The 13,018-nt window shown below is 46.5% G+C and overlaps 2 protein-coding genes across 2 annotated transcripts in view; one reads left to right on the forward strand and one right to left on the reverse strand.

Annotated features, from left to right (window-relative positions):
• miox (myo-inositol oxygenase) overlaps window positions 1-2,836 on the forward strand; it is a gene marked incomplete at both ends in the record, with an annotated part of 4,763 nt that extends 1,927 nt beyond the window's left edge. Inside the window, 5 exons of the mRNA XM_079742594.1 lie at window positions 747-856; window positions 994-1,061; window positions 2,108-2,157; window positions 2,526-2,638; window positions 2,728-2,836. Coding sequence (XP_079598720.1) covers window positions 747-856; window positions 994-1,061; window positions 2,108-2,157; window positions 2,526-2,638; window positions 2,728-2,836 — 450 coding nt within the window. The remainder of the gene's footprint in view (window positions 1-746; window positions 857-993; window positions 1,062-2,107; window positions 2,158-2,525; window positions 2,639-2,727) is intronic.
• A 298-nt stretch (window positions 2,837-3,134) lies between these two features.
• lmf2a (lipase maturation factor 2a) lies at window positions 3,135-11,811 on the reverse strand. The gene is made up of 14 exons (XM_079742593.1): window positions 11,658-11,811; window positions 11,040-11,296; window positions 10,905-10,933; window positions 10,606-10,802; window positions 9,738-9,916; window positions 8,907-9,039; window positions 8,209-8,343; window positions 7,782-7,887; window positions 7,277-7,373; window positions 6,453-6,635; window positions 6,086-6,254; window positions 5,229-5,340; window positions 4,825-4,933; window positions 3,135-4,134 (listed from the first exon to the last, which is right to left on the reverse strand). Exons 1-14 carry the CDS (start codon window positions 11,749-11,751, stop codon window positions 3,613-3,615), a joined length of 2,322 nt encoding a protein of 773 aa, XP_079598719.1. The 5' UTR covers window positions 11,752-11,811; the 3' UTR covers window positions 3,135-3,612.
• Window positions 11,812-13,018: the final 1,207 nt, after the last annotated feature.

Below are 13,018 nucleotides of genomic sequence, written 5' to 3' on the forward strand. Positions count from 1 at the left end.
GACTGTTCTCTATGGTGACTGGTCTCTATGGTGACTGTTCTCTATGGTGACTGTTCTCTATGGAGACTGGTCTCTATGGTGACTGGTCTCTATGGTGACAGGTCTCTATGGTGACTGTTCTCTATGGTGACTGGTCTCTATGGTGACTGGTCTCTATGGTGACTGTTCTCTATGGTGACTGGTCTCTATGGTGACTGTTCTCTATGGTGACTGTTCTCTATGGTGACTGTTCTCTATGGTGACTGTTCTCTATGGAGACTGGTCTCTATGGTGACTGGTCTCTATGGTGACAGGTCTCTATGGTGACAGGTCTCTATGGTGACTGGTCTCTATGGTGACTGGTCTCTATGGTGACTGGTCTCTATGGCGACTGGTCTCTATGGCGACTGGTCTCTATGGCGACTGTTCTCTATGGCGACTGTTCTCTATGGAGACTGGTCTCTATGGCGACTGGTCTCTATGGCGACAGGTCTCTATGGTGACTGTTCTCTATGGCGACTGGTCTCTATGGCGACTGGTCTCTATGGCGACTGTTCTCTATGGCGACTGGTCTCTATGGTGACTGGTCTCTATGGTGACTGGTCTCTATGGCGACTGGTCTCTATGTTGACTGTTCTCTATGGTGACTGGTCTCTATGGTGACTGGTCTCCAGACTGACCGGTCTCCATGGCGACTGGTCTCCAGACTGACCGGTCTCCATGGCGACTGGCCTGCAGACTGACCGGGTTTTGATGTTGTAATTTAGTGGGCTGTGGTCGGAGACACCTTCCCTGTTGGCTGTCGTTTCCAGAACTCCATAGTGTTCAGGGAAAACAGTTTCCAGGACAACCCAAACACCTCTGACCCTGTGTACAGGTAGAGTGGCTCACATCTTGGGTAACATTATTTATTACAGCGTTACCGCTATGCTAAAATACAGAGGCCTACCTCACTCACCATACACAGATATCAAAAACCTTTTACAATTAACTCTCTGAATATGTCTTCTCTAGTACTGAATGTGGAATCTACACAAACAACTGTGGGCTGGAAAAAGTCAACATGTCTTGGGGTCATGATGGTAAGACCCTGATAAGATTTGAAGAACATGATGGTAAATACTGTAGATCAGTGTTCACTTTTTACGTGAACTAATTCAAAGTTCAGTTCACAAATTTTAAATTGAACTAGTTCCGTTAAACGTTCATAATTCAAAATTTTGAACTAAGTTCAGCGTTCCAAAAAATGAACTAGTTCATAATTCTTTTTTTCAATATGTTGCTGTGAGCTATTCATTTTTTATGGTATTTTGAACATTGAGCCCCCTTTGAGGTTTGTCTAGAATGAAAGAGTGGTTGAATCAAGTATCGTAGCGAAATACAGTTTCTATCGTGTTTTATTGCACATTTAGCGCATTTTGTAAATCCCATTGATTTCCGTTGGAAGACTCATTGCTCGTTGGCCGGAAACGGAAAGGGGGGTGTTCACGTTTGGTTGTAGTCTTTTCGCTCGGTTCTAGCCCTACTGATGAGACGGAGAACCGAGCGAAAAGACTACAACCAAACGTGAACAGACCCCCTTTCCGTTTCCGGCCAACAAGCAATGAAACACGGCGATCTGCGCGCGCATCCGCCGTGTTGATAAACAAATAACCCCCTCATTGAACGAAGTTAAACCACGTGAGCGTGCCGTTCACTGACACCAGAATGAACGAGTTCACAGTAACGTTCATCAGGCAGTAATACAGTACGTTCAGTTCACGTTCGCCCAAAATATGAACGAGTTCATGAACTATCGTTCAGTGAACGCGTTCAGGCACAACACTGCTGTAGATCAACACACAATGCCGCCTGAAACATCTGACAGGTCAAGCACAAACACAGTCTCCGCCCGTATCGGATTACTTTATTGATTGTCCTCAGTGTAAATGTGTTGCTTTACCTTGTCAATTAAATCCATTCAACCTTCATCTCTCATTCTATTTTGACTTTCCATCGGTTATCATGTAGTATGTGAAACTCATTGTAACTTTAAAAAAAACCTTATTAGTACTTTTGTGCTTCTAAACCAAACCCTGTTAGGAAGGTTGTTCTGCATTGGACATATCTTCTTTCTCTTCTCTTACAGAGTATCTGTACAGAGTGATGAAGTATAATGAATGCTCTATCCCAGAGGAGGTAAGAGAATACGGGGTATCAGGAATCGCAATATCGGCGAGAAGTCATAAGTCGCTGATGATCGAGTACAGAGTATCAAACTATAGAAGGTGAAGAAAGCAGTGAGAAGTTAAAGGGATTTGGAGTTCATGCTGTGCATCAGATCCCACCTTTCTTCAGTAAAGGGCATGTCTGACTTTAAAGTGGTTCTGCAGTATGACATATCTCCAAGATAATGTGATGTGCAGAACATAGGATTTTATGTGATCCGTCAGGGCCCAACAACAGACCCAAACGGTCATTTCTAAAAAACACAAAATGAAAAATGAATGAGTATCTATGTTATAATACCAGTGAGGATTAATAACCATAGTCATTTCATTTTGAAGGGCTTGTATATGATCCGCTTCCACTCGTTCTACCCCTGGCACTCCAAGGGCGACTACATGCATCTATGCAATGAGAAGGATCTGCGCATGCTCCCCTGGGTTCAGGAGTTCAAGTACGTTTAATTCTCACACACTCACACACGCACAAACAAACCCTCTCCACGCTTGCTTTTCCGTCAATGGACTCTTGTCTCGTTTCCAGCAAATTCGACCTGTACACAAAGACCGCTGACCTGCCCAACGTCGAAGCCCTGAAACCGTACTACCAGGCCCTCATCGACAAGTACTGCCCCGGGACCCTGAAGTGGTGACCGGGAACACGGACCACCTCTAGACCCTCCTCCCTCCGGGATCGATTAAATATATACATTTTTATATTACTCATATATACAGAATATACATATATACTAATACATTGAGAGGAATTTGATGTACAGAGTACTTTCGATTTATAATTTTTGTATTTAACCTTTTTATATACGATTCACTGAAGAGAAAATGCATCACTGTGGGATATAGGCGCCTTTGATTTCTTTAAACTCAGGTAACTCATAGCTATGAATGGCATGCCTATTTCAAATATTGTCTCTTCAAATAAACAATGTTATTCTCGTTTTATTATGAATTCTACATAAACGTTTAATTGTACATATGAATCATAGAAACAATACATCTTTTTGGCGAAAGTGCAGTGTTGTTCTAAAGTCTATAATGTAAATGTGCCTCGACATGAGCCACATTAAGTAAAATATTTCAGATGAAGAAAACACGTGGTCATACACCCATTACATTCAAGAAAACACAACCTGAAAACATGTCTGACATCACCTAATTTACAAACTGCATTGATATCTGATTAAACGTGTGAAACACTCATTTCTCTTGGTATCTGGGTACAGACAGCATCCTCAAACCATTTGATTAGGTAGCAGCTCTGGGATTCTTGGCGGGACAAACAATATACTTTGAAAGAATAGCACAGGCGCAGTGCTGCAAGGCTTTGCTGTTAAACCAGCTTACCCCCCCCCAAAAAAATACTTTGGCTATTCTGGGAGTGCACTGTAAAAGGCGAAGGGAAAAATCTACTTTATTTGCACTTCCTCATGCCAGAAGCATCCATTTTTCTTGGGACATCTGCACACTCATCCTCCTCTTCCTCCTCCTGCTGCTGCTGCTCTTCATCCCCAGTGGCATTCTTATCTTCATCTTCACCTTCCTCTGGTTTGACTTTGTAAACCTCTTCCTCCTCCTCCTGCTGCTGCTCTTCATCCCCAGGGTCATTCTTATCTTCATCTTCACTTTCCTCTGGTTTGACTTTGTAAACCTCTTCCTCCCCCTCCTCCTCCTCACTCCTCCCGCCCTCTTCTGGAGGCGTTGCAGCCCCCGGGGTCGCGTCCTGGTCGGTCCCGTTGGACTCCCCCTGCTGAGCTGCCCCTGGGCGGGCCGGCCTGAGGGAGGGGGTCCATGGGAGGCAGAGACACAGCGCCGCGCTGCCCGCCAACAGGCTCCAGATGAGCACCGGCGCCGACTGGCCCTTCACCTGCGAGCGCAGCCATTGGACGGCTCGCGGGACCGTGGCGTTGGACGTGCGGCGGGGAGACGACTTGTCCTGCAGCCGCGAGGTGGGATTAGATTGTGAATGAATGAATGAATGAATACCCATTACCAGCTGAACATTTGCAGAGGGACAGATATTTGGAGTACAAATAACGAATGGGGCACCTCCCAAATGAATGTGTGTAATGGAAGCCTCGTTAACAGTCGGTATCTGTAGATCAGGCCGGCCTTCAGCCCGTTGAAAGCCACTCCCAGAAGTAGACAAGATTATACGACCAATCACCAATCATCGCTAGTGGGAGGGGTTTTAAGTTCAAGGGGAACCAGGTGCGCCCCAGTCTGCAGACTGTGGCAGCACCCATGAGAACGAGCTTCAAAGGATCATTTTAGTCCAAATAATGTTTCACAAGGATGGACAAGCCTTTGTCCTCTGCTGAGCATCTGTTGCTGGTTAACTTCCAGCCAGATTCAGTAACAGCGAAGAGAGCAAGAATTTAACTTGGTCATTTTAATGTGATTCGCTAGATTGGCTCTATTTTTTTGAACAACGTAAGGCCACATGTGGAAATACATATTTCCGCCGAGCCCAGATTGATGCAAAAATCAAACTTGAATATCTAGATTGTATCAGGAGGCTAGGATGATGTGTTCAATGTTATGTGTTCTTAGAGAGGGTCATTCTCCAATTGATAGCATCTTTATATAATGGCTTATCTGCCCAGAATCCACCCATCGTCCATACCTTGAGTCCATGCTGGTAGAGAATGTTCTCCAGGAACGGGTCTCCGAGGTAAACAGTGGGGTAGAACTCCTCCACGTACACCCTCCTCCACCAGCTCACCGGGTACGACCTGCGCACACACACACACACACACACACACACACACACACACACACACACACACACACACACACCATCAGAACCCTGCTGTAAAGCCTTGTATCACAGCCCTTCACTATAAACCTGTATCACAAGAACAACAGAACCGTGCAACAGAAGGTTATCAGTAATTAAAATGTCATGAAAACCTGTTTTATAGACATTTTTCATAATTTCTTCAATGGTTCCATGCAAAAAAAAAAAAAAGAAAAACCAATTTCAAATCACAGTGGAGAGAAACGGAGAAGGAGAAAGGGGAGACGCACCCGTCCTCTTTGGGCTCGGTGAACCAGTACTTGTAGCGGTGCGCCCGCAGGAAGGCGGGCGGCTGTGCGTGGAAGGGATACCGGGACGCGTCCGCCTGGAGCAGCTCCACCACTGCACCGGGGACAAAGAGCGGTCTCAGAGAGCCGGGCGCCAGCCGCACGCCGTCTCCACCAGGGGTCCGCCTCCCCCCCACCCGCTTACACCCATCGCAGAACGTACCGCTATGCGCACACACGTCATTTAACTTATTGGGGAATTATTATTGGGCGAGGCTATTTGCACCCCTGGTGCGATTATCAGTTCATGCACACAGAAATGTGTTCTATTAATAAATCGCAAAGGTTTGTGTGGCCAAGGCTATTCTTACCAGGGGTACCAATAGACACGCAGATTATTCTTTCTATAAGCTTGCTCCAGCTTCATGTCGCATGGGACAGTCCATTACCACACTGAGGTGTCATAGACCTCTGGAGAATGAGTCCCGCCCGCTCCGCTTCCCTCGGTCATTCCATCCTGTTTCCACTGGGTTTTTGGATTGTCGGTGCCGTTCCAGTAGCATTAATAATCGTTTACTACTTTAACGGCACCGACAATCTAAAAAACCAGATGGAAACCAGATGGAAAAAGTGTGTTGATCAAAGCGGGACACAGCTTCTACTTCCTCGCCGCCCACAGAGTTTGTTATGCACGGTCATTCTAAGCCACGCGTTATCTCCCACAGACATCTGACCGAGGGAACCGGAACTTATTCCCCAGAGGCCAATGTTCTACTGATCTGATCCACAGTCCTGACGGGCGTCCAACGCTGTGGGGGGGCAGAGCGAGCGGCCACACACACACACACACACACACATACCGTCGCTGCTGCCCTGCAGGAGTCTGTACATCAGGCTGGTGAACCAGGGAGCCTGGCTGTGGGGGCCCAGCGCAGCAAACCACATCTGCCAGTCCAGCCGGGGCTGGTGGGGGGTCACCAGGGGGGGGGGCGTGCTGGCATTCCCGGGCTTGTACATGAAGTCAATCTCCTGAGAGGAGAGAGACTCCATTGGTAAGTGTTCACCACCCATGAGCTATAGTGGTGAAAAGGGTTGCTGTGGCAACCGTATCCAGCATACACCATACACCTCACCCCCCCCCCCCCCCCCCCAAAGAGACTGGATTATCATCAACATCAGGGGGGGTGTCCTTGAATCCTGAGATTTCCTAAGAGCCCCCCACCTCACCGTCCAGGTGACCCGGTCGTGGCTCCCCTCGATGACCACCTCGGGCCGGCCCCCCACCCCGGTCATCCTCCTGAAGAGGCCGTACGAGTTGACCAGCTGCAGGCGGTCCACGGCCTGGTGGGCCCTCCGCACCACGGGCCACAGCCGGGCCCCCGAGTCGTGCTCCAGGTAGGTGAAGGGCACCTGGGGGGTCAGAGTCACATCAGGGGCATCCACTGAGGGGGTCTGAGACGCGGCCACACACCGGGCCGCCGGCTCATTGGGAGGTTGTCCTCTTTTTGGAATGCTAGTTTATTGTCTGGTAGTTTGGCAACTCTTTAAGAATTCTATCATGAGTTAGCCTATTTATTAAAGCTTTTTTAACTTTAGGAAGAGTGCCATGGCCAGCTTATCGTTGTAGAAACTATGTTTCTAAAGAGAGCACCTCCGCACTAACTGATTCACTTAATCAGAGCTACGCCGCAGCCCTCCTACCTTACTATTGTCTGGTAGTGGGTTTTTTTTTCATGTTTTTCTTTTAAAAGGGTGACAAATGATACCACCAGGTGTGAGTGTGATTAGCCGTTTTGAAAATCTGCCTCTTCTGACATCACAAGTGGTTATCACTAGATGTGTGACGGGTAGAGGAGCTTCAGTCCACTGGGTGGGCCAGTAGACCGACCTATCCAGCACACAGCCACGTGGACACGCCCACTTGTGATCGGCAGATTTTCAAAACGACTTGTAATGGCTAATCACACTCACACCTGGTGGTGTAATATTTCACCTTTAAGGGACTTCAGCGCTGAGCTTCAGTTCAGAGCAGGTGTTAAGGCGGGGCCTACCAGACTGATGGTGACCATGGCGACCGCGGCGGCACCAAACACCATCCACTGGAGAGTAGACAAGAACCTCTTGAAGAAACCCTCCACACAAGCACACCTGCACCACACCACACACACACACACTAAATACATTTTCTTTCACAAACACAGCTAAAAGATACACAGAGCAATGCCCTGCCCTCATATATATGGCCTGGGACCAGTTAAGTTATTAAAAAATTAAAAAACACATTTTGCATCTTTCATAAGTTCCTTAAGCCTGTTAAAGAGATACCGTCATGGTCAGCTATTTTTAAAGTATAGGAGATTACTGCTTCATACGGCTGTTGGGAAATGTCAATCTGTTACTTCACCTCTGTTTCCACAGAATGTCCAAATGGGACAAATCACGTAAATGGGTCAAACTTTTTAATGATTTATTTTACCTTGATTTCACAACAGGTGTATGAAGCAGTTCTCTCTTAAAATGAAAATAGCAAGGTGTGACAAGTCGTCCAGGTCCTACCTGAACATAGAAGAGACAATCTCCCAGAAGAGCGAGAGAAGACCCATCCAGATACAGGGGATGGTGACCGTCTTCAGCAACTGGTTAAACTGGTGGAACGTAAACGCTGTAGAGATACATTACAGTCAATCAATACGTCTAGCGTTTCTAATGCTGACTCTGACTTCTACCAAGTGTTTTCTCTTGAAATTAAAGAGTAAGGGTTAGTTTAGGATTCTCCAAACATAAAAAGTATAAACTCGACAATAAACTCCAATGGTGAACGAACAAATCAAAGTAGACTTTGAATAGTATGGTCTTCAAATCCAAAATACATACCCATACAAACTATAGCCTCAACAGAAGAATGCAACTTAATTAACACATAAAATGTTTGAACGTGTGCGTGTCAATATACCGCGCAGAGATAGCCCCCCGAGAACTGTACCTGTCCTGGAAGACACGCTTTTCTTAGCCCAGTCCAGCTGCAGGTCAAAGCAAACGATGGCTCCGAATATCAGGCCGGACCAGACGGCCAGCTCCAGCAGGTAGCATAGCCAGGACCACAGCTTAGACTGGGAACCTGAACGGAGCCGAGACCCAAGCCAGAAAAAAACAGTTTGTGATCCACTTGTCTCACAAGTCACGCTTTCAATGTTAATCTTAAGTCTCTTGATCCAAACACCTGTGATTCTCAATTGGGTGAACAAGCCAAGGAGCCACGTTTGTTAAATATAAAACATATTGAATGCTGCTGATAAATACAGTGAAGACCAGAAATGAAAGTGTTCTTCAGGTTTCCATCGGAATCCCTGCGGCCCCTACAACAAGTAATATGCAACCCTGACACTGACTGTTTGAAGAGGGAACTGCAGTTCTGTATGGACTGCAAAAATGAGTTAGCACAGTAAATGTTACATATATGGTGTGATATCACTTGAAAAGAAACCTATGTTTGGTGTGTATGAAGGGTTACTAAGGCTGTACTGATTGGTCGGTTGGGGTTCATATGACTAAAAAGGTTAGGAAACACAGCTCTATACCCTAGAACGGCCAGGAGAATAGACCTCGACCACAATACAAGACATCAGGAATATAGGTGTGAATATAATGAGTGAGGCATGTGTGTGTGGTAAAAACCAGTACCGTTGCTGGTCTGTGGCTTGCGGAGCCAGAAGTTGACATGCTGGTCGTCCAGTAGAGAGAGACACAACGCCAGGGTCAGCAGGTTGAAGAAGTTGTAATTTCCGGACAGGATGATGAGGACTTGCAATAGCACCTACACACACACGCGCACACGCACACACACACACGAAAATACACACAAAGTACTTTGTTAAAAAAGAGAAGAGAGAAACATAAAAATAATAATTATGGGGAGGGTATCTTGGATCGCGGGTCTTCTATGCGCAGACCCAGTAGCAGAGTTTCTACACAGGATGCTGTGCCAGAATAACTTTGTAACTTTCCGAGTGGGCCATGCATTTCAACGTTCTCTCCGCCCTTCTGGCTAAGCAGTGAGGAGACTCCCCTGTTTACATTGTAACTTGTTGATTCGTAACCACTTGGAAACCAGCTGGGAAAGTTAAACTTAAACATCAGTACGTTTTTAACAGTGAGCACATACTTAGGTATTGATGCTGCAATTGATGGTTCAGTTTGAAACCAACAAATGGTTACAAAGGAATTTGTAAGGACTTTAAAAACACAAACCAAGTGATGAATTAAGTTGTGTATTTGCTGCTTTATTTGTTTGTTTTTATTTCCTGCATTTTATTGCTCATTATTTTGTTTTTTTTTGTATTATTTGTGTCATGTTCAATAAAAAAATAACACAAATAATACAAATAATACCTAATGCATAGCTGGGGCAAACCAGTCCCGAAGCCCATCTTTTCAAAACGACTGATTGTAGAATCTGATTGTGAATCTCACAGGAACAACGATGTGGGAAAAAACGAAGAAACGACCCCAAACCTGCAGGTAGAAGGCGCCGAGGCGAAGCCTGCGCAACGGGCTGAAGAAGAGGAAGGGCACGGGTATCTCGATGACGAAGGTCCCCACCACACTGAGCTTCTGCCACCATACGGGCAACTGGTGGGCGAACCAGGCCAGGGAGGTAGGGATGCACTGGGTCTCGTAGTGGTACGTCAAAGCTGCACACACACACACACACACACACACACACACACACACACACACACACACACACACACACACACACTTCAATAACAAGTGGAATGCCGACATATTTCCTCCTCATAATACTCAGGACCAATACCAACATTCAACATCAAATAAACCCTCCTCGCATTGGAAAACTCACGGGAACCAATTCCGGATCCAGACTCTTCTCCATGTATTGCTCCTTGAGGTTGGTTGGTTCCTATGTAGCTTTGTACGGTCTGCAGACTCTAGCATAACCTTCTGAAAGCTGCAGCTCTTCTCTGGGAACACCCCCCCCCCCGTAGCTCGGCCATAACACTAGATTAGCTGCTTTGCTTGAGCGTTGTTTGTGACACTTTTTAAGGTTTTTAACAAACTCTGAAATCCAAAAGGTCTGTGGTCACAGCATTCTTATCTCTGTATGTTCAGCACCGAACAACGAAGATGCTGCTCCCTGGAAGTGTTCAATAAATTGTACCTCATCGTAGTTCTGCTGACAAAGCAATGTTCTATGGCTATTTTGCCCTTGTATCTCTCTGAGTGGGGGAACTGTGGAAATTGACCCCTTTGGACAAAAGTATCAAAGCTGAATGAAAGATGAATACAACTGGATAAATCTGTAAACTGTCCTTCCCCATACAACCGCGGCCCATGAAGGTGGACACACACACACACACACCTGTAAGGCCCCACCAGGTAGGGCAGCGCGAGGTGAGCTTGACCACGCCTGACGCAAACATGAGCCTGAAGAGGAGCCAGCGCAGCAGCCAGAAGGTCACGCGGTCGTGCTCCCTCTCCGCCCTGGGGCTTCCCCGGACCAGGCTCAGCGGAGCCACCAGGACGCACAGGAAGCCCGTCTCCAGCAGCAGGCTGTCCCTGGGGAAGGAGAGAGCAGCTCAGGAAGGACCGACACGGTGGAGAGGGCTGCACTCCAAGAGTCGGTCGACTCTTCTACATCGTCGGGAAGCGTAGACTCACCACTGGAAGTAGAGGAACACCTGGCCCACCTGGAACAAGCACAAACTAAATAAAAAAACATGGATCGGGAAGTGTGACAATAAGATACGTTTTAAGACAAGGGATAGTGAGAGCAACATTGACTTTTAAAATCACCTGGTAAAGGGACAAGTAAACCAGCCAGAGGAAGAAAAACACGAGGCTGTCCCGGAGCGGCTCCAGCAGGGTGGCGGCGAGGCTGACTGCCGCCCCGGCCAGGCACAGCAGCTCCACGGAGGTGTGGGTGCTCAGGCCGAGTTTAGGCGACAGCCAGAGCAACGTCGGCGACGACTGGAACTGCGCCCACAGGGACCTGTCGCCGCTGTACCGCAGCTGCTTCCGAGCAGGCAGCAAGCCGTCATTACCGTAAAGACCTATTCAAAGTAGCACACGAATAATAGACTATAGATGATAGATTCAAGACAGCTTTATTCAACTTCTAAGTGTTCATCATTCGTTATTCATCGTTATCATACGTCACTCTTTGAGTTTTTACTTTCAAATACTTTTTGTTTTGCTTTAATCAAATGCGAGTACACGTCACCCGCGAGTGTGTATAACGTACAGGGTTACGCAGCAGGAGGCTTTTGTTGGCTCTGACCACACAGAACCGTCTGGAGAAAGTTCCAGACAGACAAGTCTGGGCATCCCCGACGACGGGGGGCGCGCAGAACTCACACGCTAGCAAGCTAACACACCGCTTTAGCTGAAACGTGCAAGACACAAGACCCTTACCTGGTATTTGCATGTAAAGCGAGACAAAGGCAGACATGTATATCAACGCCATGCTCCAGAGGAACAGGCGGCGTGGCAGTGCAATGTAACCCATCGTGAGTGTCCTCCTGCCTTGGCACCTAGCTGTAGACTCCAGGACAACTCAGCCCGGGGCTGGAAGCTTTGGCTGGAGGAATTCATATACATGGAGCCACGTGACCAGAAGACACGCAGAAACCGGATTATGCTCATGGTCCATGTTTGTTTTTTTTTTGTTGTTATGGTTAAAGTAAACTCCCCCAAAAACAAATCAAATACATCTTATTTCATAACGGCCTTATTTATTTTAGTGCAACTACACGTCTTTCCCCCACAGAAGCATAGCCCAGGAGAAACATGTGTGTTTATTAATGTGGGTTTGCAAAGTTACACATACACTTTCAGAACAATGCATTATTATTATTTTTATAAAATATATAATTTATACCTTTTAATATACATATATTTTTCATTCATTCTATCTATTTCAATAAGTTTGTTCACATAAGTCTAAATACGTATTTATTTGTTTTTCCTTCAGTTGCGTTGCCTCCAGCGCGATAATATATATATTAGAACCCTTATCCAATCAGATTATTTCCATGCGCTGTCTCCGGGTAAAAGAAAATCCAGACGAGGCCTTCAGAATCCTGAGAGATGGTTGTTTGGCGCCATCAGGAGGAAAACAAAAGAAATTACAACTAGCCAGCAGCGAAATTATATTGATCATTAGGTTCGATTTTTTTTTAGATTAGATTCATTTTAATTACAATGGATGACAGAGAAGAAGGAGTGGATATTGTGGCCGACTTGTTGAAAAAGTCTTTTTCGAGAAGGATTTTCTCAGAAAAGCTAGAAATTGTGAAACAGGGACGACCAACACCGCAGCCAGCTGCTCTGACGCAGCCGGGCAAAGGATTTGTGCGGCACTTTCAATCCAGCAACTACGAGAGGTATAGTTGGCTGACAGCGTCAAGTGGTCATTGTAATCTGTATTGCTGGCAATGCTTGCTATTCGCAACGGATCGATGTGGTGTTTGGAGCCACGGTGGGTTTTCCAACCTGAGTTGTCTTACAAAGGCGGCATTGAGACACCAAAGTACGGCGGGCCACTTGCACGCAACAGTCTTGTTGAAGACGTTCGGAGACACCAGAGTGGATTTTCAACTGAATGAGCAAGTAAGAAGGGAAACAGAGCTCCACAACGAAATCGTGAGGGAAAATCGGAAAATATTCAAGAAACTAATCGATTGTGTCATCTTTTTGGGGAAACAAGAGCTGTCATTCGGGGACACGATGATAGCAAGGACTCCGCAAATAGGGGTAACTACGTGGAGCTTATT

Source organism: Pollachius pollachius, assembly GCF_949987615.1.
Source record: "Pollachius pollachius genome assembly, chromosome: 9".
NCBI classification, from domain to species: Eukaryota; Metazoa; Chordata; class Actinopteri; order Gadiformes; family Gadidae; genus Pollachius; species Pollachius pollachius.